This window comes from Lycorma delicatula, chromosome 4 (genome assembly GCF_047948215.1).
Source record: "Lycorma delicatula isolate Av1 chromosome 4, ASM4794821v1, whole genome shotgun sequence".
Lineage (NCBI taxonomy): Eukaryota > Metazoa > Arthropoda > Insecta > Hemiptera > Fulgoridae > Lycorma > Lycorma delicatula.
The window spans coordinates 198,649,813-198,676,962 of record NC_134458.1 but is presented as its reverse complement, the minus strand read 5'-3'; the positions used below and the strand labels follow the sequence as shown (position 1 = coordinate 198,676,962).

General features: G+C 31.4%; 1 protein-coding gene across 10 annotated transcripts in view; it reads right to left on the bottom strand.

Annotated features, from left to right (window-relative positions):
* The window catches only part of osp (myosin phosphatase Rho interacting protein outspread), a 679,682-nt gene that overhangs the window by 43,864 nt on the left and 608,668 nt on the right, over window positions 1-27,150 (bottom strand). For 9 of the 10 annotated variants that reach the window (XR_012756241.1, XR_012756240.1, XR_012756239.1 and 6 more), the window contains 7 exons: window positions 23,783-23,953; window positions 18,411-18,610; window positions 15,285-15,425; window positions 8,596-8,757; window positions 6,687-6,805; window positions 6,244-6,435; window positions 2,775-2,925 (listed from right to left, as the gene is read on the bottom strand). Coding sequence is in view for 7 of the 10 variants with exons in the window: in XM_075364979.1 (XP_075221094.1) it covers window positions 2,775-2,925; window positions 6,244-6,435; window positions 6,687-6,805; window positions 8,596-8,757; window positions 15,285-15,425; window positions 18,411-18,610; window positions 23,783-23,953 (1,136 nt within the window). In the remaining 3 variants the exon portion in view is untranslated. The remainder of the gene's footprint in view (window positions 1-2,774; window positions 2,926-6,243; window positions 6,436-6,686; window positions 6,806-8,595; window positions 8,758-15,284; window positions 15,426-18,410; window positions 18,611-23,782; window positions 23,954-27,150) is intronic. The other variant, XM_075364981.1, reaches the window with a different exon arrangement.

Here is a 27,150-nt window from a genome sequence, read left to right as displayed (position 1 = left end):
TGATCACCAATTTTACACTTAAAGTACAAATGATATGCTTTTTTAATTAAAGGTTTTTTTTTTTTTTGATTTTACGGTAAATTCACCATGTACATAACAAAAGACATTCACATCATTTACACAATTTTGAAGCATTGTGATACTGCACTGTTAACAAACTTACGAAAGCTATAAGACTGAACAAAATTAATTCAGTGCTTAATGCAAACAACACAGCTGTGTTTTCAGCTACATGTTTTGACCTGCACAGACATGATTAATCTTGTCGATGAAAGCTCACTCTTCAGTATTACATATGATATCATAATATGTGACTATGATATCATTTAATTCTTTGTCTAGTACTGTTTATTTATAGCTTATAAATTATGTTAAACAATAAAAAATGGGCTAAAAAATATAATATAGAAGCTTAAAATGATAACTGTATGTTGAAAAATGAAAAAATCCTTTAATTAAAATTTAAATATTTCAAAAATGGTGGCTGTTGGAAAGATTCTACGTTCATATTCATTTTTAGCATAAAAAAACAGATTAAAATCATGTATCGCAAGTTAGGAAACAAAAATTAAGTTTATAGTGTTATTGCACCCAAAAAAAAACTATGCAGATTTCTGAATGTATGGGGTCATTCACAAATAGGTAGTAGGTGCACTCATGTAGGAGATTATGTATTACATTTTAAAATTTTACAAATATGAGGCTTGTTTGGAAAGTTGAGGTTATTTGAAAGCCTGACAAAAAAACACAAGATTTTTTAACATTTTTTTTATTTTTCAACCTAGTCATCCTGCTGTTAGGTACCTTTAGTTTAACGACTTTCCAACTTTTTCCTACCCTCAGAATAATGTGATTTGTCCAACTCTACAACATAAACAGCTGTCTCAACTATTACCTTACCATTTGAAGTGAATTTCATTCACCGAGCCATTTATTCCAGTATGGGAAGAGAAAGTAATCACTGAAAGCCAAATCTGGAGAAATCAGCATTTGGAAGCTCATAGATTTTTGTAATAACAAACCAAGATATCTATTAGGTGTATTATCGTGGTGAAAGAGTACTTTCTTTTTAGACATTTAGACTGAATACTGACCTTCAGTCAGTCAAGTAGTACTACACTTTACTACTTGTGTAAATACTAAAATATAATACTCTCTGATTGTGCTCCTGTCTTTTTCCAGGTAGTCTATGAGCATTGCACCATACCACAGGAATCCCAGAAAATCATAGCCATGACTTTTCCTGCATATGAAACCATTTTCCCTTTCTTTGAAGGTTTTTCAGACGAAAAAACCACCAGTGAGGAAGCATCTGCTTCCTCTCTATTGGGACAACTGTTTGATCTCTGGTACGTAATGGTGAATCCATGTTTTATCTACTGTTATACGATATCAGAATAACACAGCAGAATTACATCTGTACACTTTTGAGATTTGTTTTCAGTCAAATGTGAGTTTAGCTGACTGTTAACAAATGTAGTACCTTTAAGTAAAAAGCTTTTTCACACCCAAAATATTGTGTAAAATATATTGGACATACTATAGTCTACGAGATGTTTGTGATGTCAGCAAGCTTGCTTATCTTCAATCCACAACATTGTGGATTTTTGTGATGATTTCATAGGTTATAATGGTCTTGAGTGTCCAAGAGTTCATCATCTTGAATAGAGGTATGATCATGTTTAAATTTAGCGACCCACTTTTTTACTGTTGAAAACAAACAGGAAGAATCTTCTAAAATGAAAACTAATTCCTTTTGTATGTGTATCTGGGTTAAATCTTCTAAAAAAAAGTAATTTCTTACTTCTTGAACTTCAATTTTATCCATTTTTCAAAAAATGTCAAAATTTCTTTGCTTTACTTTATTGCCACAAACAAGCAACTAAATGTACATTTAATTTGTAAACTGAAACTTCACAGCACGATATCTAAGGAACCAAAATAAACAAACATCACAATTATTTGGTCAAACTTGTACCATCTCTATATCAGGCCCAAAGAACCCTGATATTTTACACAAGTGTATTTGGCCAGAAGTTACTATTGTCTAATCCCAACCATGTGAGGACAGCAAACTAGGAAAAATAAGTGTAAAGAATAAAAAATAATACATGATTGTATTTTAATTTTGGTTTTTTATTCGAGATTAAGGTTAAATGCTAAATATACAGAAGTCCAAAATAGCATGAAAAAAGGAAAATTTTTGTGAATAACCCCTATCTTCAAACAGATGTAAAATGAAATAGAATGTAATACCAAAAAGCGTGCATGTCACACTCATCCTTAAGAAAATAAGATAAAATTTCATTTTAATTATTTATTTAAAAAGGTATAATTTAAAGTAACAGAAAATAGTTTTTCATCTGCCCCAGTCTACTAAGTATTACATACTACCTTGTTCAGTAAGAGTGTGAATGTCTCTAGGATCATTTTTCCAATCTCATCCATCATTTATTTCAAAAATGTTGTCATAGTCTTCTGGCTAGAAGATTTATCTTATACTACTAATCTTATATCTTAACTTACACTAATTTATAATGCTGTTTTCTTTCACTCTAAATATCCATATCCAGCCCAGAGGAATTATTTTAATTAATGTTAGTAAAGATTTTCATTTAACTTTATAAATTTATTATACATAATTATAAACACTTTAAATTTACTATTTTTCTTTTCTGAGAATAAATACTTCAAAAATTAACAAACAAATATTAAGATAAAGCAATAAACAGTAATAAAATTTACTACTGATAAAATCTTAAAGGAAAACTTACTTTATGATCTTCTGCATCGGATTCCTGGATTTCACCACAACAAGCAAGTACAAAATCCTCTTGCCTTACAGAATCAAGAGTTGACCGACGTGATGATGGTGGTGATGACCTTGAACGTTTATTAGCATAACCGCGGGATCTTGACCCACCCCTAAATAAAATAAACATAAAGCCATATTTTCAATTTCTGTTAATGAATGCCAGTTAACTTTATAATATTTTATTATATATTAATATAAAGATAAAGATAAAAACTTTCTATTTAACTATAAGCAATCTACAGGCAGTATTACATCATGCTAATTATTTAAAATACACAAAAATGATATCTAATTCTTACAAACACCAGAATAATATAATAGCCAGAAAATTAAAATTAATTTTTTTTTTTTTGAAGCAATTCTAGTTATTATAATTATTATACCTGCAACTTTATTCTAGTTGTAGAATTTTTGTTTTAATATAACAAATAGTTTATTAGGTTGTATGTTATCTGTTAATAAAGAAATAAATTCTGGTAGTGACAAATATTAGAAATTCAAATGCTAAAGCCTTAGTTTTTGCTAAACATCCTGAATAATGTTTTTACATAAAATATTCTTAAATTTTGGAATTTTTACTTTTTTAAGAAAACAATTATTTCTAATGTTATTAGATTTATTTGCTTAGATTCAAGATCATTTAATGCCACCGCTCCATCTAAATTTACTGCTGCAGAAGAAAAGAATCTGATCGAGTTGTCTACACTGAAAACAAAATTTATCAGCATAAAAATAACTGAATTTTGGATGTCAGTAAAAGATGAATATCCACTCCTAAGTGGTAAAGCTCAGAGAATTTTAATTCCATTTCCAGTTTCTTTTTGTGCTATTAATTATTTATCCTATTCTTATTTTATTACTTAATAAAAACTGAAGAACAAAACATGTACATACTAGTTTAATTGACTTTTTTGCTTACCTAACTCATCTGTTGTTTATTATGTAATTATAAAAGACATTTTGGACATAAGAATGTCCGTGGAATGTAAAGAAACACAAACAGGATTTGTCTGCTTCCCAGTCTTTGACCATCTTTTCACAAATTCCAAAATGAATTACAATTTTTTTCACAAATTCATTTTTATCCAAAATTTTAAATGCCTTTAACATCTTTTCTTAGGTAATCATAATACACTAATTTTTCTTGTACATAATTATAATAGACAATTTATTCATACAGTTTACAGTTTATACAGTTATACAGATTCAAAAATAAAGAACAGTAAAACATATAAGACAGATACTAAATGAATGTCACTTTGAACATGATAACGACGTTGAAAGGAAATAAAGTAAAATAAAATGAAATAAAGAAAAATATGTAACAGTAATCACAATGCAAAGCAATATATACATTAACAGGATCAACAAATAGTCAGTAAAAGTATAAAGAACAGGAAATATAGCTTTATCGCACGCCTAGAGTTTACCATATCTTTAGTTACTTTTTATTTGTAAAGATGTAACATCTTTTTTTATAGCATGACTAAAATTTATGAAGTGCAATAAACATTTTTTTATATTATTTAAAACATACCTGGTGCATCAATGGTTTTTTAATTCATATATTCCCACTTTTAGCTTGGTGAGAACAATTGATTTAATTATTCCCTCCTCTGTTAATTTCATTCTACTATATTTATTTCAATTTCTATAGATATGATACTTTTCAAGACGTTTATTTCCTTTTTAATATTCATGATTTATTTTAATACCTCTGTACTGGTTACTGTATGTTAATGTTTTATTAAATTTTCAATTATGTTTGAATACTATATTTTAAATGATTATTTATCTTTCCCTACATAGATACCATTGCTGTTTATTTTATGTATTTCATTATACAATAATTAAATTTATAAATCGTACTATACTTTTCTGTATCAAATACTTTTAGCAAGCTATTTATTATTTTACTAGACTTATTGTAGAACTTATCTTTATCTTTTTTATCAGATACTTTTCATAATACTTTTCAAGGCTCGGCTGATAAATTTTGCACATATATGGACAGCATGGGAATGAAAAGGATATTGGAATGAAATAAAAAATGAATAAAAGTACAATACCTTAGCTACAAAATGCAGTATTTATTTTTCAACATAATCCCCATTTACAGTGATACACTTTTTCCAACGTGTGGCAATTTTTTACAGTCCATCACTGAAAAATTCTGGCAGTCTTTCTTGGATCCAAGTGGCCACAGCTTCCTTCACCTCATGGTGGTGTAATGATTATCTTTGAGATCACTCTTGAGATGAGGTAAGAACTGGAAGTCACACGGAGCCAAATCCGGCAAGTATGGCGGATGCGGAATAGGCTCAAACTTAAGCTTCAGAGAACCTCTGTAGTGGCGTATGATGTGTGAGGCCACGCATTGTCATGTTGCAAGATTATAGGCCTGGAGGTCTTTTGAATGTAATATACTCATCGTCTGAGGTGTCTTAACATCTCAATGTACACAGTCGTCCCATTTTCCAGATACTTAGTCACATAAATGTGTTTGGCATCCCAAAACACTGTCAAAAGGAGTTTCTTCGCCGAGGCTTGAGTTTTGAATTTTTTGGGTCTTGGAGATTCGTAATGTCTGTATTCCATGCTTTGTCTTTTTTCTTTCGAGTCGTAATGATGTACCCAACTCTCATCCCTGGTCACAAATCTTGAAAAGGAAGTTGTTTCCTTCAGCATGAAAGCGCTGGAAAAGTTCTTCATAACATTCAACACGATGCTGTTTGTGTTCGTCCATCAATAGGCAAGGTACCTATTGTGCATACATTTTACGGTTACCTGATTGCTCGATAATATAGCCTACTCGTTCTTTAGATATGCCTAACTGAATAGCAATTTGTTGCTGGGTGATTCACCAGTCACTTTGAAGCAAATCGTCCACCTCCTTCCTCCTTTCGATGTTTCTCATCAGTCACAGAAACTGGTCATCCACCATGAGATGCATCCTCAAAGCTTTACCAGCTTTGCTTCGCAAATTTTAAATGTCCATCTATTCACAGTATTCCTGTCAACAGTTTCACTACTATAAATCATTTTTTAAACGATGTAAAATATTCGTAGGATTCACTTTTTCTGCGGTTAAAAATTCTATTATTGCACGCTGTTTTAACCGTGTTGACATATTGAACGTACTCAACTCCATTTTAACTGCTACTGAAAACAAACTGGTAAACGGATTTCAACACTGTAGGGAGGGACTTTAGTTATCATGTGCTGTCATGCCCAACTCGATAGTACCTTTTGTCTCCATGTAACAGGCTAGTGTGCATAATTTATCAGCCGAGCCTCATATTAATATTGATATATTTATAATCTTGAATTAAATTTTTTTTTTTTGGTAGATTAAGAAGTACACATGGATTAAGAAGTACAATATGAATGTAATATAACACAAGCAATTAAATAATGATAACTGTTACCTGGCTCTCTCCTTGACACGAGAAATAGGAGTACGATTTAGTGGTGGGGATGGAGGTAAAGTATCACCCCAATCACTACTTTCTCGTCGCCCACCTTCTGATGCTGTACGGTATTCTTCATCAGATGAGAAGACAATAGATCTAGGAGTCAAAGGTGTTGATGGTAAAACTGATGACACCTCTCGTTCAGGTCTGCATTATAATATTAAAAGTTAAAATAAATAAAATACGAGAAGATAAACATTGAAATACTGAAAACTGGAATAGTAATTTTAGCAAATCAACAATTATCCCCCAGAGATAATCTACCATGCTTCATAAATTAACCTTATCTTAATTTTAACTATGCTTAAATCATTTAAATAAGCTAATAGAATGCCAATCGTCAACTGTCTTTATTAAATAATTAACAAATTTTTAAAATATAAAATAAGAAAACTTACTGTAAAGGTGATGAACTGATATCTTCTTGTAAACCAGCAGCACGCCTAATTGCAGCCATCCAATTTGATCTAATACCAGCTGTTACAGCAGATAAAACATATCTTCTTTCATCCCAAGTCTAATAAAAAAAAAAAGTGATAAAGAAGAATAAACATAAATATTTTTCTACTAGTTATGCAACACATTTCATATCATATTAAATAAAAAAACACATTGATGCACAAAATGTATAAGTTATACAACTGTACATGCAAAAACAAACAAATAACAGTGGAAGATAAATATTTTTTATTATGCAAAAGTAAACTCTAATATTCTTTATTGAATATTCTCTGATACAAACTTTATTTATAAATAATTTTGGCTAAACTAAAACATTACCTTAACTTTAGTCGGATAACATATGTACATAGCTGTAAGAACAACAAAATTCAATGGGACATCTGTTATATTATTCTTTTCTTACCAAGCTACAAATATAATACTGCTTACATAATTTTTAAATATTTTAAGAAGCATTGTGTACTAGTGCTTGACAGCTTTTACTAATCGCTAAGCGATTAGCAGTAGTACTATAACATTATTATTATTGAGTGATATTATTTTGAATATCATTTACCACCCACAACTGGTTTACTCATAACTAGTTAAAGAAATATTTTTTTCAAATAATTCATAATTTTCTTAAAACTTTCAGTTTTTAAAATATTGTTTATTCCATGAACTGAGCTTTATTAAGTTTAACAAAATAAACATATAAATATATTTCTGAATTTGGTTAAGTTTTAATTTTTAAATCAACTTTAAAAAAAAAAATCATCAGCTGATTCTATTTAAAAAGAATTATGTATATTAACTTTTTTGTCAATAGGTATCCTCTTTGTCATGCTATTCTGTATTTTCCATGCAGCAAAGCATATTTGGTAAAAACCACCTGTTTGAGTAAATAGATATTTTCTTTCCCATGCCAATCTAAATTTGGACTACAAAAGAATGCTCTTTTCAGATAAGCAGAAAGTAATATACAAAAGAAAAAATGCAGATGCTTTACAGAGGTTAACATTTTTAAATTATGATTTCAAATTGGATCACAAATGTTTTTTTTTTATTTTCACAGAGTTTTTTTTATTTATCAAAATACTTCTTTATTTTAAAACTCTATAATTATTACAATAAAAAAAACAAATAATAATCATGAATTTTTAAACACACAGAATTTTCTTTGTGACAATTGTACAGGTAAGATGGTTACAATGAAGTGTCAAAAACACTGATCAACTTAATATTACAGCCACATAATAGGGAGTACCTTTTACTTGATCTGTTGCTTGTGAACGGTTGAATATAAAAATTTTCACTGAATTAATGAGCAGTGATCACTAACATAAAAAATATTAATCAATTATTAACCAATGTTTCTCAACATCTGATAAGAAGATAAAAAATCTCTTTCAGCAGTTTGTCGTCCAGTAATCCAATAATAAAATTTTATTCTGATATAAATTCAAGCTTTACTCAATTGATATTATAGAAATTATATTATTAAATAATCTCTCTTTAATTACTTTTTATTTTATTCGCTTATACAGAATGTAATATAATTAAGGTATTGAAAAAAAAATCAACTTGTTTTCTAAATTGTTATTTATCACTATTTCGAATTAGTGTCTGTGATACGTAGTACTTTTTGTAAAAATATTATTTTCAGAAATTTTAAATAATGTTAAATGAATTTTAAAAACAGATTACTTGAAAAATATGTAGTTTAGATGGTTAAATAATATTAATGAATATATGTTAAAAATAAACTGATAAATTCAATTTTTCTATGAAGTTAAAATGAAAAGAAAATAAGCAAAGAAAACCAAATCATTTACATAAAAAAAAATATATATAAATATTGCTAACCATTGTTTGAAAGCCATAATTTCTAGCAACTTGAACTTCTGATACAGAACTGACTCCGCTTAAATCTATAACACCATCAAGTATACCTTGATCTTCAGCAGCTGGATCTCTATAATATAATAAAGCTGCACCCCTCAAAACAAACCAGTGTTTATTCCATTCCTAAAAGAAAAGTTACCATAAACAGCATAAAAATGTATGTTACATATAGTAATAAAGTTTATTATGAGCCTAATAGTAGTAAATGATCTCTCAAAAGACACTAGTCATTCTCAAAAATGGCAGTCATTCCCATGAATAACAACTACGGAAAATTGGGAGAAAAGTGGTGGCTTCCCAAATATATTGGTACAAATCTACATGTCAAATCCACCAAAATGCAGATGATATTCTGCCCCAAAACTGGTGCATTCACTTCGTTCAGGACAACAAATAGTTGTATATTGAACATCATTACAATTCTGAGGAAATTGACTAGTGCTGCTTAACATATAGGATGACCATAATAAAGATTAACATATTGTGTAAAGCAATAAATTAATATACCTCTTTCTGTATAAAACAATGTGTTATACAAACTTTCTCCACTCAGTAGTACAGATACAAATAAATATAAAAAAATAATTTTGTAATAAAAGAAAAATTATCTTTTACTTGGGAGCCATACCAACCTATCCCTACCATACCTTCCTATGTTAAATAACAAGATTTTATGTTCTTTTTTCTCAGCATCCTGTAATTCAATTGATTTGAAATTTATACAGCTTATAAGGCATAGTTTTTGGAGCAATTTGAGGGAAATAGTTTTTTTGAAATTTATAAGAGTAAATTATATTTTTTTTAGAAAAAGGCTAAAAAAATGCTAAAAAACAAGATTTTCAATATTTAATTTTTTTTGTACATGTAATTCTGTTTCCCTCAAACATTAGTGAATGTTAGTGAAAATACCCAAAAAAAAAATCATTCCCTGTATCTTTCTTAGAAGTTGGGAAAAAGGGTACATAAAGCCAAAGAAATGAAGTTTTCGGAAAACAAAGCTTAAAGTTTTAAATACATAGTTTTTTTAACTGTCAACACATTCCTGAAGCATATGATGGGCCTGCAGCTTGATCCTCTTCTTCTAAGACATCTTCTTAGCCTTGCTTTTTTCTTTTGAAACCTTTTTGTTAGTTCATTCAGTTTACGATCAGCTCTAGCAATCCTTCCTCTATCAAGTGATTTCATCACTTGGGCACAATTGACAGCAGAAGTGATTCCTAGTCTTTTCAAAATTAAGCATTTGATAATATTCCTTTTATTAAAAGTACTTATGGCTTTGTATACGAACCAACCTGAAGTGTTTGAAAACCAACAAAGACTGTTTTTGGCAGTCGTGCCCAAACTACACTGTTGAGTGATTCATTAGGGTTCTGTGTTTTACTTTTTACACACCTTACTAAAAGATCTTTAGCTGATAGGTCTCTAAAAATTCCTTTTATTTCGCTTATGGCAACAGCAGGTAAATGAAGTGCTTTGAGTGATTGTATGGTTTACCTTTTGTCTTGGCTTTTTGAAACTTACACCAGCTACCGGCACCAGGAGAACATAGTCCATGTTGAGGTTTTTCATCAGTTGGACTCAAATGGAAAAACTCAGCCCACACTGCTTTATATATTAAATAAACATTCAGTATTTCTCCTAATGGCTAAGCCATAATAATTTTGAATATTAATTATAGCTCTGTCTGTCAGCCTATTACATCCACTCAGAGAACTGCCATCACTTAATTTCATCCCTGTGTAACTTAATTTCAAATTTTGAAGACGCTTTCCCATTCTTTTTTGCACGTGACCTATGCATTCCAACTTCTTTATTTTCCAATCATTCCATACAGTTTCATTTTCTCTAAATATGAAAAAGCTTTTGAATTCCCATTTCCTAGATAGTTCACGTATCGCACATTTCAGGTAAGTGACCACTCATAAATCTCCTTCGCTCCATTGGTCTCCATCCCCCCACTCACACTGCTGTAGTACACCTGACAAAAAATTGTGTGTTCATTGGTCAGTCTATTTATGCACCTACAGTGTTTGGTCATGATGGCCACATCAATCACTTTACCTGTACTACCCATGCTTGTTGCTGTAACGATACCACTGAGCGACATGAAACTACATTTCTGCCATGTACCATCAAGCGCTATACTTAAATCTGTACTTCCTTCAATCACTTGAACTGCTTCATCTACAACTTCCAACATTACATCTTCACAAATAGATTGAACAGCATGTTTAATAATCTTAATATATCTATTGAATTGAGGGGGTTTAGGAAGATTTAAAATCCCACTCAATATAAGAGCAGAAGTATATCCTCTGCCTATCACATGAAGCTCATAAACAAGCCTCACATTTATATCATATAAAGTATGTTCTTTATCATCACAATTGGTTTTAATAGAGGATGATGAGAAAAGCTTTTATCAACATCATAGTTATCACTTATCAATGACGCAAAACCAATTCTTTTGGATAAATTTACTTCCAAATAATCACCACAACACCAACATGACCCTACCTCTGATAACACATCTTGAAGTAATGATAATGAAATAATTATGTTTGCATCATCTACATTCATGAATTCATTATACTTCTGTAGAGATTCTAAAATTTTTTATCTGAAGAGCTTCTATTGAAACTTCTACTTACATCAGATTGAAGAGGAATTGTTGATATATTTCCTTTTTCACTAGTCAAGGTTATGTTTTGACCATTTTTTGCACAGAGATTATGTTGTGTTTCATGCTTTTTAAAAACTTTTTGTGACCTAGGCATGTTTGTAATTATTTATTTTTTATTTTTTTGTCTTCAGTCATTTGACTGGTTTGATGCAGCTCTCCAAGATTCCCTATCTAGTGCTAGTCGTTTCATTTCAGTATACCCTCTACATCCTACATCCCCAACAATTTGTTTTACATACTCCAAACGTGGCCTGCCTACACAATTTTTCCCTTCTACCTGTCCTTCCAATATTAAAGCGACTATTCCAGGATGCCTTAGTATGTGGCCTATAAGTCTGTCTCTTCTTTTAACTATATTTTTCCAAATGCTTCTTTCTTCATCTATTTGCCGCAATACCTCTTCATTTGTCACTTTATCCACCCATCTGATTTTTAACATTCTCCTATAGCACCACATTTCAAAAGCTTCTAATCTTTTCTTCTCAGATACTCCGATTGTCCAAGTTTCACTTCCATATAAAGCGATACTCCAAACATACACTTTCAAAAATCTTTTCCTGAGATTTAAATTAATTTTTGATGTAAACAAATTATATTTCTTACTGAAGGCTTGTTTAGCTTGTGCTATTCGGCATTTTATATCGCTCCTGCTTCGTCCATCTTTAGTAATTTTATTTCCCAAATAACAAAATTCTTCTACCTCCATAATCTTTTCTCCTCCTATTTTCACATTCAGTGGTCCATCTTTGTTATTTCTACTACATTTCATTACTTTTGTTTTGTTCTTGTTTATTTTCATGCGATAGTTCTTGCGTAGGACTTCATCTATGCCGTTCATTGTTTCTTCTAAATCCTTTTTACTCTCGGCTAAAATTACTATATCATCAGCAAATCGTAGCATCTTTATCTTTTCACCTTGTACTGTTACTCCGAATCTAAATTGTTCTTTCACATCATTAACTGCTAGTTCCATGTAAAGATTAAAAAGTAACGGAGATAGGGAACATCCTTGTTGGACTCCCTTTCTTATTAGGGCTTCTTTCTTATGTTCTTCAATTGTTATTGTTGCTGTTTGGTTCCTGTACATGTTAGCAATTGTTCTTCTATCTCTGTATTTGAACCCTAATTTTTTTAAAACGCTGAACATTTTATTCCAATCTACGTTATCGAAAGCCTTTTCTAGGTCTATAAACGCCAAGTATGTTGGTTTGTTTTTCTTTAATCTTCCTTCTACTATTAATCTGAGGCCTAAAATTGCTTCCCTTGTCCCTATACTTTTTCTGAAACCAAATTGGTCTTCTCCTAACACTTCTTCCACTCTCCTCTCAATTCTTCTGTATAAAATTCTAGTTAAGATTTTTGATGCATGACTAGTTAAACTAATTGTTCTATATTCTTCACATTTATCTGCCCCTGCTTTCTTTGGTATCATAACTATAACACTTTTTTTGAAGTCTGATGGAAATTCCCCTTTTTCATAAATATTACACACCAGTTTGTATAATCTATCAATCGCTTCCTCACCTGCACTGCGCAGTAATTCTACAGGTATTCTGTCTATTCCAGGAGCCTTTCTGCCATTTAAATCTTTTAATGCTCTCTTAAATTCAGATCTCAGTATTGTTTCTCCCATTTCATCTTCCTCTTCTTCCTCTATAACACCATTTTCTAATTCATTTCCTCCGTATAACTCTTCAATATATTCCACCCATCTATCGACTTTACCTTTCGTATTATATATTGGTGTACCATCTTTGTTTAACACATTATTAGATTTTAATTTATGTACCCCATAATTTTCCTTAATTTTCCTGTATGCTCCGTCTATTTTACCAATGTTCATTTCTCTTGTAATTATTATCAAAACGGTAACACAAAGTAGATACAAGGCGTGCAAACATATGAAAAAACAGCAAACTCACTAAACTATCACAGCACACAATAAAGACACAACAAAATAGATCTTTTCTCTACAAGACCACCTCTAGATCACACTGCCAACCCAACATTTCAAAACTATATCAAACATAAATTACGAAGCACATTTATTTTCAGAACTTTCAAATATTGAAATATGCAACATGTCGAATAATTTTATATATTTTATCAAACATATTTATAATTATTGTACGCAAATAAATATTATGCCAAATTAATCAGAAAAATATGAGTAACAAGACTGTGCAAAAAATAAAATTGGCCAAAAAAGTTTTTTTTTGGGTACGATTCCCCTTAACCAGATAAAGACAATAGCAAGTATATATGCTGCTATAGCAACTATAGTTGTATCAGGAAAGTACATAGATCAGTAAAAAAAAACTAAACAGTTGGTCTCTTTTAGATTTCATGTCATAAGGAGACTTTTTCACAAAAAGATAGATTTAAATAAATTGTAAATAATCTTCAAAAAAATTTTTTTTCTAATACTCCCAACTCCAAAAATCTGATATTTGTGCACGTGTGTATGCTGATCTTACAACTCTTGGACCCTATTGACTGATTTTTTCAAACTTGGTAGACAGGTACTATCTTCAAAAGGAAGAATATATTAAATTTTTGCAAAAATTGGAAAAAACGGTGTTTCAGCTGAAATAAAATTTTAAATTTTTACTGACATTTAAGCAAAAAGTGTTTTTCTTACAATAGTTGAAGTTCTTTTATCGACATCATAAATTACAAAAAACAATTTATTTAATATTCACCACCTCCCCAAAAAATCACTATACGAGGTGCTACCCAAAAGTTCGGGGAATTTGAATTTCATGCGCGAACCATTGCTTGTACGACCTGCTGCAGCTACATGTGGCTAACAGTACTCTTTGTGAATCTGTGTTTCAACAGCTGTGACGGTGAGAGGCTGCATTGTTGACTGTCATGCGGTTGTGTAACGTTGTGTTTTACTGCTTCGGAGAAGTTCTAAATGACAGATATTAAAGAGCAAAGAACCTGCATCAAATTTTGCTTCATGCTTATAAAAAACTGGTGCAGAAACCCATCGCATGCTTGTGGAAGCATTTGGTGACAATGCTATGAATAAAAGTAAAAGTTTTTTGTGGTACAAATGATTCAAAGATGGACAAACAACAGTCGATGACAATGAGCGTTCAGGAAGACCATCAACAAGCGCAACACCGGAAAACATTGTGAAAGTGCGAGAGGCTATTGTTGCAGATCGTAGACAAACAATCCATGATGTTTGTGCAATCGTACAAACGTCATATGGGTCCGTGCAACGCATCTTGTCAGACAATTTGAACATGAGACGCACTGCAAAATTTGTACTGAGACTGTTGAACAGCGACCAGAAACAAAATCGTGTAGCTGTCTGTAGTGAATTGAAAAATTCAGCAAGAGATGACCCTAACTTCATCTCCAACATCATAACTGGTAATGAGACATGGGTGTACGGGTATGACTCTGAAACTAAGCAGCAGTCGTCGCAGTGGAAGTCGCCAAGTTCATCTTGGCCAAAAAAAAGCATGCCAAGTTCACAGCAACGTGAAGTCCATGATGATTGTTTTTTCGACATCAAAGGCATTATCCATAAGGAATTTGTTCCTCTTGGTCAAACTGTCAATGGGATGTTCTATTGTGAAGTTTTGAAGCAGTTATGTGGAAGCATTAGGCGCAAATGTTCAGATCTGTGGGGGTAACAACAGCTGGGTTCTGCCCGCACACACATCGCTAGCCGTTCAGAATTTCTTGGCTTCCAAAAAGATGGTAGTGATTCCCCACCCACCCTATTCATCTGACCTTGCCCCGTGCGACTTTTTTCTCTTTCCGAAAATAAAATTTCAATTGAAAGGTCGTCGTTTTAACATAATTGAGGAGATTCAGGAAGAAATGCAGAACGTGCTTCGAACACTTACACCTGCAGACTTCCAGGGATGCATGAAATCATAGGAAAAATGCTGGGATCACTGTATCAAAAATAAAACTTAATTATTATTTAAAACTAAAATAATACCTTTTCCCCAGCTTGCTTCATGAGCCATCCTTTCTTAATATTGAGCAAGTCTTCAGCAGGTAAATCAACCCTCAATTCAGATGAAGGCGAATAACGTAAAGAGGACAAGTCAAGACCACAGCCATCTGGATCTCCACGAACCTAATAAAATAAATAAAAATACAAACTACAGTTAAAGCAAAGCAAAGACAAAACTAACAATGCTGTTCATAAACGAAATGGTATGAAATGAAATCACAGGATTGTATTGTCTTGGATCAAATCTTAAACTAAAACTCCGCTATTTCTTATACAGCAGTCTCTCCATATCACTGTTACTGTCACCCGGCTGACCCATTAAACGCTTGTCTTCACTTTGGTCTTCAACTTTACTACTTCCACAAATAAGACATTTTTTGAATAATATTTTCATTCCCAATAATCTATTAAAACATGTCCAGCTGATCATAGTTTTGTCTTTCCTAATCTCTCCAGTAAGACGTTCACTCCCAGCTATTGTCTTATTGTTATTGCTTATATAACCATTTTGTACTTTAAATGTAATTTAATCTCTTTAAATACTGTTTTTAAACTTTAACTCAGAAGCTTGCAACCTATCATGTACAAACTCTCAATCTGACAGGCATCAGCATCTCCAGAGGGTGGCAAGGGGAGGGGCAGCTGGCCCCCCTTCCAAGATGTAAGGGGGATGCCCCATTTACCATCATTCTTCTCTCTGTTCATGTTCCTGCTATTTAGAATTCATAATGAATAAAAAGAAATAACATTATGCGTTACTTTTTTGGAATATTTTGAAACTTTTTTGCCTCAGATTAAATTTTTCTATTTCTAACAGAAGCTATTTGTTTTCTGCATTCATGTACTTATTTTCATTTCCAGTATCCCATCCTATAAGAAAACAATTGTTACATGAGTGAACATTTTTTGCTTCCTGCTTTTTTCATTTAACTTTTTTTACGTCTACTAGTTGCTTACCTACTAGTTTTTCAATTTTCCAGATATTAAGAATACTAAAAAATTGGTATCAATGCCGACTCATCTATCCTTTCAGCCTATTATGAGATCATTCACAGCTTCATTTAAAATCAAGAAATTTTCTGCATCAATATCTTAATTGAATTCAAAGAGAAGCCAAATTTATAAACAAAGTTTATTACTTTATCCAAAAAAAAAATATAAAATGTATTTTCTCTCTGCGGATAATACAGAATACTATTTGTACTTGAACTCTGTAGTCATATGTATGATATCATTTCTGATCATAGTTTAAATTTATTTTATACTTTTTTTTTGTGCAAAAATATTTATTTTCCACAGAAGAATCTACACAATTATTCTTAATCACTGACTGTTTAATGATTTAATTGAATATTATTTTTTTTTAGTTAAATATACGAGGGTAAGTTAATTATTATCGGCAATTTAATTATATTTTTGTTAATGTTGGTAGTACTGTCGTACTTTGCGTAGATGACGCATGCGTGGTTTAATTGTTGTTATGTCTGTGCAGGTTTGATGCTGCTAGATTTGTTCCATTATTGCTGCCCTGCCGTTAACCATGGCTGCTCTGCTTCCTGCTTGTACCAAAGAAGAGCAACGTTCAGTGATCCGTTTTTTGTGGTCTGAAGGTGTATCAGGGGCCGAAATTCATCGAAGACTTTCGGTACAGTACGGGAACAGTGTGTTGCCGCAACGGAGTTTCTACGAATGTTTTGAAAAATTCAAAAACGGTCGCACAAGTGTTACCCACGACGAAGGAGCTGGACGACCGTTTACCGCCACAAATGAGGAAAACATTGAGCATGCACATGAATGGTTTTCTTAGACAGACAAGTAACTATCAATGAAGTGGCACATTGTCTGCAAATTGGTCACAGTTCTGTCTACGAAATCATCCTCAACAGACTTGGGTTTCATAAAGTCTGTGCAAGATGGGTCCCAAAACAACTCGCACAGTTGCATAAACAAACGCGCTTGGTTATCTGCCAAAAACATTTGGATTGGTATGGTAACGAACGGGACATCTTCTTAGACAGAATCATCACCGGTGACGAAACATGGATCCATCATTACGAGCCAGAGAGTAAACGGCAGAGTATGGAATGGAAATATCCAAATTCGCCCTGAAAAAAAAGTTCAAGACCCTACCATCCTGCAGGAAAACCGATGCTTACGGTTTTTTGGGAGTCACAAGGCCCAGTACTGGAACATTATGAGGAAAGGGGTATGACAATAAACAGTGCACATTACAGTGAGATGCTTACTGGCAAGCTGAAGCCTGCAATTCAAAGCAAACGCCAAGGACTGCTGCCGAAAGGTGTTGTGTTGTTGCACGACAATGCCCGTCCACATACTACTACCCACACTGCTGAAACGCTCCAGAAACTCGACTTTGAAGTACCGGCTCATCCTCCATATAGTCCTGATCTTGCCCCTTCTGACTACGACATGTTTGGTCCACTCAAAGAGGCATTACGAGGCTGTCAATTTACCTCGGACGAAACAGTGAAAGAAGCGGTGCATTCCTGGCTTGCAACTCAACCGAAAACCTTCTTTTATGTGGACATCAGGCAGCTTGTGCTACGATGGACCAAGTGCGTTTAAATGCAAGGGGACTATGTTGCAAAATGATGTACATGTAAGTTTCCTATTTGTATTGCAATAAAATTTATAACTACATTGCGGATAATAATTGACTTACCCTTGTAGTTATAAACCTTCATTTTCTAAGAGATAGAACAAAGACATAAAACTTTGATGAAAGTCCACAATTTTCCTATTTAATTTAATTTCCATTCAAACACCACTTGCTTTAAAATAAATAGTCCATTAAACATGCATTTAATGTAATGCAAAAAATGTGATGTCTAACCAAAAGGATCATATTAATATAATAAGTTTATGAACTTTAATGTATAATCTGTTTTATTCTAATCAGAATTTTTATCTTAACAAGGCAGTAACCTCGATCAAACTTCTGATGACTTCATTCTGATACATTAAAAATGATTAACAGTCGATTAATTGTATACTACTAGATGATTTCTGAAAGAATAACAAGGTTAACCTTACACTGCGATATAAAAAGTACCACAAATTAGATTACAAAATTAAATCTATAATTACCTGTTTATGTGTCTGAGTATCACCATCACGTGTTGGCTCTTGACTACTACTGTTGTTACTGGTACCATTACTTGAAGGAATTGTAGTAGGACTGGTTACACGACGATGTCTCGGACGTGTAATTGAATCTGCAATATCTTTCAGTTTACATTCACTTTCAAACTCTTCAAGAAGCAAACGTCTTGAGACTTCTGGGTGACCTAAAAGAAAAGAATTTTGCTATTAACAATAACAGAAATCTGAAAAAAACAAACTTTAAACTTAAAGTTTAGTTTAAAAAAAAACCCAAAGATAATAATGGATAAATAATATTAATAAAATTTGCCATTAATGTACCGGTTATTAGTGTGAATTCTTTGAGTCACTCAGTCATCAATGATGGTACAACAGATTTTTAGTCAGAAATTAATGCATTTAAATATGCATAAAAAGGTTAAACATAACCCCATGTTGTTTTATATCTACTAAATCTAACAATACAATTTGACAAAACACAAGCAAGCAATTTTTAGATTGACTTCAAAGTGAAAACTATAAACCTTACAGTGAATTCTAATCCAATTCAAGCAGCAACATTTTCAAGATGCTGATCAAGGTAAACCGCAATAAGTTAAAAGAAGAAAGATTAACATAAACATGAATCTTTTCTGCAAAGTTATTTAGTACGATAATGTTGTGTAAAGCTCAGTGACCAATTAATACGTAATTAAATACATTGTTATCAATTACATAAATAAGATTATGAACTATATAACATATATTTTTAACTAAACATTGACAAAAATCTTTACAACCACAAATGATATCTACCACATAAAAAAACACAAAACACTAATAAATGTACATAAAAATTACAAATAGCATACATAAACTTAAAAATTATTTACATAACAATATAATGGATATTTGTACAAATATTCTTTCATGGATTCACTGAGTTTTTAGATGTAAATATAAGATGAAAGGTTAGCTGTACAGATTATGAAGATCTAACAAACAGATTCAGACGTTTTTATAGAAATATCATCTCGATTTCATTTTTATTATTAAAAAATCTTTTCATCTAGATATACACAAAAAACACTATAAATATTTATGGAAAATTTTACAAGGAGTATAAACAAGGTAATCAAACATAAAAAATCTAATCAATTCAGCTAAATGGCAATCAAATTATAATGAAGAAAAAAGAACAAAGATTATAAAGGAGAAAAAGAAAATATCTGAATTTAAAAATTACTAAAATGAATCTTTTAAATGTGTACTGCAGCAAACAAAATAAGAAACACATAATAAAAAAACTTTGCTAATACAAGAAATAGTAGTCCAAATGATTGAGAAAATAATAAAGTAATAAGATAAACAGTTTAATATAATAATAACAATGTTATTAAGGTCTTAACTTGGATTATATAGACTCACTAAACAGCTAACAATGTAATTACAGTAGAGAATAATAATCTACGAACTCACTTGACTAGCAGTTTGTAGAGTGTCGATCATACACAATGTAAAAACAGATTGTATAAAATGTGCAAATAGACTGTATGTATAAATATATGTTATACATAAGAGTAAAGGGGAGAAAGAAAAAAAAGGAAGAATCAGCTAATATGTAATTGATTAAAAACATAATATATAAATATGCAATACGATACAGCATAAAAACAAATAAAACAAGCGGTGACAAAATTATTGTAAGGAACAAGTTGAAAAGAATAAAGAAAACTATTAATTGTCAGTAGGAACATTACATTGGATGAAAGAGGAGGAAGTGGCAAGATATACGATTCGGTTGAGGTCAGATGAAAAAAAAGTTACAAATTAAAAAGACTGCATCATATGTTTACTTATATATAGAAAAATAGAAACATCCAAATAAATTTGTTAAATTAACCACAAGATAAAGAAATTGATAGAAGAATAAGAGCCAGTTAAGAAATTAGTCATATTATTACACCAAATTTCAACCATCTTTTCATTTTCATTCTCAAATTTCTTCATATTACCACATGGTAAGATCAAATCACAACACACTCATAAGCAACCAAACTGAAGATATTGATACAAGATTAAGTCTTCATCATAAAAAAAAAGGTTTGGGAAACTGAATACAAATTAAAATGAAATTTGTGGGTTTTAATGCAGATTTTATCCAGAGAAATGTTTATTCCTTTTACGGGAAAGCTGTTATTTGTTAATAACATATATGAACTGGCAACTAAATCGACTCATTTAAGATTAATTTCAGTTTAACCTAGTGAATTGTGTTAAGTCTTTTAGGCCAAGATCTTCACTATTATTAAGCTCTTATGTTTCTCAAAGATGAAATATTAAATAAATATGTTAGAACTCTTAAACAGTCTGGCAGCACATAAAGTACTTAACTTAAACCCAACTGCTATGTTTACTGGTTTGGGAACATAATAAAAAGTTTTTTAAATGGTTATAGGAACACTTCAGGATTTAAAGTAAGAAGAGGGTTTAATTTCCAGTCAGAAAGGTCTAAGAGACAATTTATTAGATCTGATCAAGGCTCCAGAGTTAGCAGAACATGGAACAATTTTTCATTCAAGATTAAAAAAAAATTGTTCTTATCAATTCACAATACTATTATATTTATTTGAATTGTAACTAATTATTTTAATGTTAAGAGCACTTAAAGAAATTAAAAAAAAAGAAAATGTCTTTTTGTTTCTTTACTTTAAAAAACTGTTTTTATTAACTTAAAAGTTCACATTACTTCTACACATTTCTACAAAAGTTATAAATAATGGATAAAAAGTAGATTTTTTCACTAAATGTCAAAAAAAAACCCTATAGTATGTTTTTTTTATTTTGTGATAAAGTACGATATTATATACATAATCACCCTGAGTAATATATCACAAATTTCATAAATGAACCTCTCCTACTCGCTTCTGATATGAAATAATTTTTAACAGTTCCTTGCAGCTTAAAGTATTGTTTTACATTTAAAGAACGGAGATAGTAAATCATATTTATTTAATATCAGTTCACGTAATAGTCATATTTAATTCTCCGAAACTGGAAATTTCACAATGTAGAAATTGTGAAGTTTCTGCAGTGGTTTGATTTTTAAAGCTAACCCAAGCAAAACAGATTAAAAAAAGTTACACATATTTATAACATGAATAAAGTAATCACAGGTATACAAGATTTTTTCAATTTACTGTATAATACAGAAATTTTTGTACATTACAGTTAGTTATTTTGTTTATACGAGGGTTATTTTTTTCAACGTCCAATCGGTCACGAAATTAAAACCACAGTGAAAATAAAAATTTTTTTTATTTGTAACAAGTACTTACATAGTTACGCTATTTCTCTACATAGTCACCACTCCGATTTAGACATTTGTCATAGTGTGGTACACTATGACAATACCCTCGTCATAGAATGGAGCTGCCTGTGTTTTCAGCCATGTTTCTACGCTGGTCTGCAGCTCGATGTCTGTGCCAAAATGTTGTCCTCCTAGCCACCATTTCATGTCAGCAAAGAGGTGAAAATCGCATGGCACCAAGTCCGGGCTGTATGGTGGGTGATCAAACACTTCCCAACGAAAACGCTGCAGGAGCTTCTTTGTTACAGCTGCAGTGTATGGACGAGCATTGTCATGGAGAAAGACAATGCCTGATGACAACATTTCTCTCCGCTTGTTCTGAATTACCCTTTGCGGACGTTGAAGAGCATTGATGGTCATGCCATGTTCCATGAATTCCACCAAGAGAACCCCATTTCGGTCCCAGAACACAGTAGCCATACACTTTCTGTTGCAGAAGGTTTGCTTGAACTTGTCTGGGAGAATGAGAATGCATTCACTGTTTTGATTGTTCTTTTGTTTCTTCAGTTTCGAAATGGACCCATGTCTCGTCCCCTGTGACAATTTTGTTCAAAAAATCTTCTCCTTCATTGTGGCAGCGCTGGAGAAGCGTTAGGGAGGCGTCCATTCTCATTGTTTTGTGATGGTCAGACAGCATCTTGGGACACCATCTGGCATACAGTTTGCGATACTGAAGTCTCTCACTCACAATGGTGTAGAGAGCTAACCTTGAAATTTCAGGAAACGAATCACTCAATACAGAAATTGTGAACCGACAATTTTCTCGAATCGCCTCATCCACTCGCTCAACGAGATCATCGGTTGATCTCGCTTCCTTCCCTGACCGCCTGCATCATGAACATCTGTACGTCCTGTTTTAAAGTTCCTGCACCATTGTCACACTTTGCTGTCACTCATTGAAGTTTCACCGTACACATTACTTATTCGTCGATGAATTTCAACTGAATTACACCACTCAGCCTGAAGAAATCGAATTACTGCACGCACTTCACACTTGGCGGGAGATGCTATTGTTGTAGATATGTTTAAGTGCTAGCTGCGTGTTCAGAACTAAACGAAGTGACGCGGCGTGATTGAAGGCCATACTAGAGACACTGCGCAACACATATGCGCAAAAGTTCATCCGATTTTTGTGCAAGTTTTTATTTCACGACCGATCGGACCTTGAAAAAAAAAACCCTCGTACAAACTGAATTCTTAAAAATTAAAAAAGAATCCAACATTATCAAGCAACTAATTCTCATAAAGCTAGTGCACTAAAAGTATGCTTCTGTAAGTGGAACTATGTGCTTAAATACAAGCACAAAATTTTGATAATATAATTAAAAGATGAAATACTAATCAATTGTTTACTATTACTAAGTGATACAGCCTGTACATGGTACTTTCTTTCTTTTTCCTGTTTAGCCTCCGGTAACTACCATTTAGATAATTCTTCAGAGGATGAATGAGGATGATATGGATGAGTGTAAATGAAGTGTAGTCTTGTACATTCTCAGTTCGACTATTCCTGAGATGTGTGGTTAATTGAAACCCAACCACCAAAGAACACCGGTATCCACGATCTAGTATTCAAGTCCGTGTAAAAATAGGTGGCTTTACTAGGACTTGAATGCTGGAACTCTCGACTTCCAAATCAGCTGATTTCGGAAGACGCGTTCACCACTAGACCAACCCGGTGGGTCTGTACATGGTACTAGTGAAATAATATTTCATGTTATAAGTAAATAATTTTATCTACTAACATCAATAACGTAAGTAATAACTTTCATTTATAATTTACTAAAGAAAAAGTTTTAATTTGCAACTTCCACTGACAAAAAACTCACAAACCTTATTTCTAAAGAAAAATACAAAAAATAGAGTCCTTTCATAACCTAGTCGATGAACAATTCTTCAATATTTATCTCCAAAAAACATAATTGTTCTATTTCACAATTAATTATAATCCATTTTTTTTAACCACCAACACAACTAACAATACTGTAAAAATATTATTCAATCTAACCTGATGTAGGACTAGGCTTTTTATCTCTCCATGAAGGTAGCATCTTAGAAAGATCTTCAGAGAAGCTACGACCAGTCTTGAGGCCGCGTTTCTCTCGATTCTGAACTCGACGTGAACGAACCTTTTCTTCAACACGTACTTTATCGCGTGTTGGAGGTGAACCCATATAAACTGTGCACACACCATTTAAAATGTAAAAAAACAAACCATCAAACCATGCATAATACAAAAAATTACTTTAAAAATAAATAATAACAAAAAAGCAAACAAGTGTAAAAAACAGCAATGCATTACATAATTTCATCTAATACTACGTAAAATATCCTGTATTTAATGAACCACATGTATTGCTAGGAAATAATTTGTTTAATGCCTTTTAATGCTTATCTATAATTAGGCATGTATATATCAACATAAACACACACACACACACACACACAAAAGTATTTCAGTAAAAAGCAAAAGGGAGAAGGTTACACAAATAAAAAACCATGCAAAAACAAAATGTTTAACAAAAATCTTTCCTATTTCTCTAAAAAGGCAACTTCATATCAACATTTCACACAGCGTAAAATTTAAATAATCAGAAACAAAACATTAACTAAAAAAACTTCTTCCACCAAAACTTGGTGGAAAAAGTTTATTTGGTGGAAAAATGTTTATTTTTATCATTGAAAAATAATGAATTCTATTATAATTAAAACATTCACCAATATAAAAATAAACATTCTAATCAGTTGTTCTTTTATTCATGAATTGAATGAATTTAACTATCACCTATTTTAAATAATAATAGTTGTGCAGAAATTTTATTAAATAAAAAATCTGAATATGAAGAAACATAACACAGTGTTACAAGACTGGAAATTGTTTTCCTAATATGCAAATTGCAGTCTGTTCAACTGGTGAACAGTAATATTAGAAATTTTTGTCTTTTATAATTTTTTTTATGAATACATATTTAAAAAAGTATTTTGACAAATAGTATGTATTATTCATATTCACTCTTCATTTTCTTTTGGTCAATTTAACATGCACAGTTTAAAAAAAAAGTGTGTGTGTGTGTGTGTGTGTGTGTGTGTGTGTGTGTGTGTGTGTGTGTGTGTGTGCGCGTGTGTGTGTGTGTGTGTGTGTGTGTGTGTGTGTGTGTGTGTGTGTGTGTGTGTGTGTGAATATGTATTATCTATTTTAATGAATAAAACATTTATGTATAATATACACAAACATGCAAGTGCATAAAAAAGATTGTACATAAAGAAATATAAAATATCCTAAAAATATAAAATACATAAAACATACAGAAAGCTGTGAAACTGTTCTAAATGTATTTAGCTAAGTACATCCTTGTATAATACAAAAGCTCAAGACAATGAAGAGTAAAAATAATTTTCAAATTCTGAAGGTTAATCAATAAAATTATTAAAAACCTATTACTTTATCACTGTTTAAGATAATTTGTTAAATTGGCATAATATTTTTTAAAAAAAACATAGAACAGATACTGTCACCACTCACAATATTATGTACTTGTTTACAATTACATAAAGTGTGAGTAAAACTAAAAAATATGGTAAAAATTGATTATGAATTTGAATTAAATAAAACCATTTATATTAAATAAACAGATTATCACAATAACATACAACTACAACTATTTATATATATAAATTATATTCAGTTATACATAAAACGATATACAAATACAACTTAACAAAAACTCTGTCAAAAACATAATATTTTTAATTATATTTCATCATACTCACACTCTAGTAATTCAAAAATAAAGCAGTAAAGGACTTAAGTGACATTCAAAAAACAAAAAAAAAATATTTAGGAAAACAAATAAAACCAATATTTAAAAAAGCAAACAACAGAAATTATTAAACACAATAAAAACATATATAAAATTATACAAAAGGAGTAAAAATTCAAGGATTCAGAACAGAATGATTACAAGGATGATCCAAAAAATTACTTCTGATTGATGATAATAAATTGGTAGGCACAGAAACGTAACCCATCTCCAATAGACACCAACAATCTATAATTGTGTCACACACTCATGTGCCATTCATTTTCTCAAGTGTTCATATAGAATTGGTTGATGAAACATGAGACGTGTTGATCAATGAAAAATGGGACCAAGGAGATCTGCTCCCATCTAGTCAGGTAGAATGAGAGTTCCGAAACATGGTTTATTTTTTTGTGAACTGAAAGGATTTAGTGCCTCTAAGATTCATTAATTACTGTATGATGTTTATGGTAATAATGTTATGAGTTACAGTACTATGAGATATTAAGGGTAAAATACTGATACAAACGTTAAACAGAAAAAATACTATAATATTTTGGCACTACAAGGGAATTTTGCTGACAAAATTCATGGAACAGTAATATCATCACTTAAAAAAAAACTGAAGAAGATGCTTATGAAGAGTCTTCTTCTGCATGGCAATCCACAGGTTACACACAAAATTTACATGACCTGGTCATGATGACAAGTGATCTCTTTATTGATTGGTCTGGTCAGCTACCAAGCAATTTCAAATTAAATGGAAGTTCTTAAGGTGGGGTAATAACTGGCTAGATACCCTGGCTAAATAGAAGACTAAATTAGATTCCTCAATGAAGGATTTTTTCTTTACTAGTCAATCAGAAGCCAACTTTGGGATATTCCTTATATTAACAGTTAACCAGAACTGCAGGTAATATTTAAATGTACAGCATATGTAACTGGGATTTTGTATCAAAAATCAGTTATTTGAATCAAGAAGATTCCATACCATAAAAACAATCAACAGGTTTAGAAATGGTAATTTTGATCTGAAATCTATTGTGCTGAGAATTAATTAATATATATGAATCCGAGTTGGATAGTAGATTTAAAATGGGTGATCAAATAAAAAATTAACTTCTTTTCACAATCATAAAACGCTTAACAAAATTTTTTTAAGCACATATATTTTATCTATATGAAAAACTTCTGAAGTACTTGTACTGGGTAAATAACTATATATAAACACCCAAGTAAGTAAGATAAATAAAAGAATCAAGGCATTCCAATTTGTTTACCATTTCTGAACTAAATTATTTGAGATAATACAGTAATCATGAGGGTTATCTTTGATGACAGTATTTTTTTTAAGAATGTATTTGATCCATAGTTTTATGCTACTTTATTCTCATGATTAAATTATTACCATTCAATGATTATCAAAAATTAACAATTACAGTTATGGCTTCATCACAGAAAGGCACTGAGAACAATAAGACACTTTATTATTAAAGGTAACATGTGTCATTTAGTTTAAAGGAGTCAGAGAACCTCAGTAGTAAACCGATAATTTTTGTCATGTGAAGACACTATT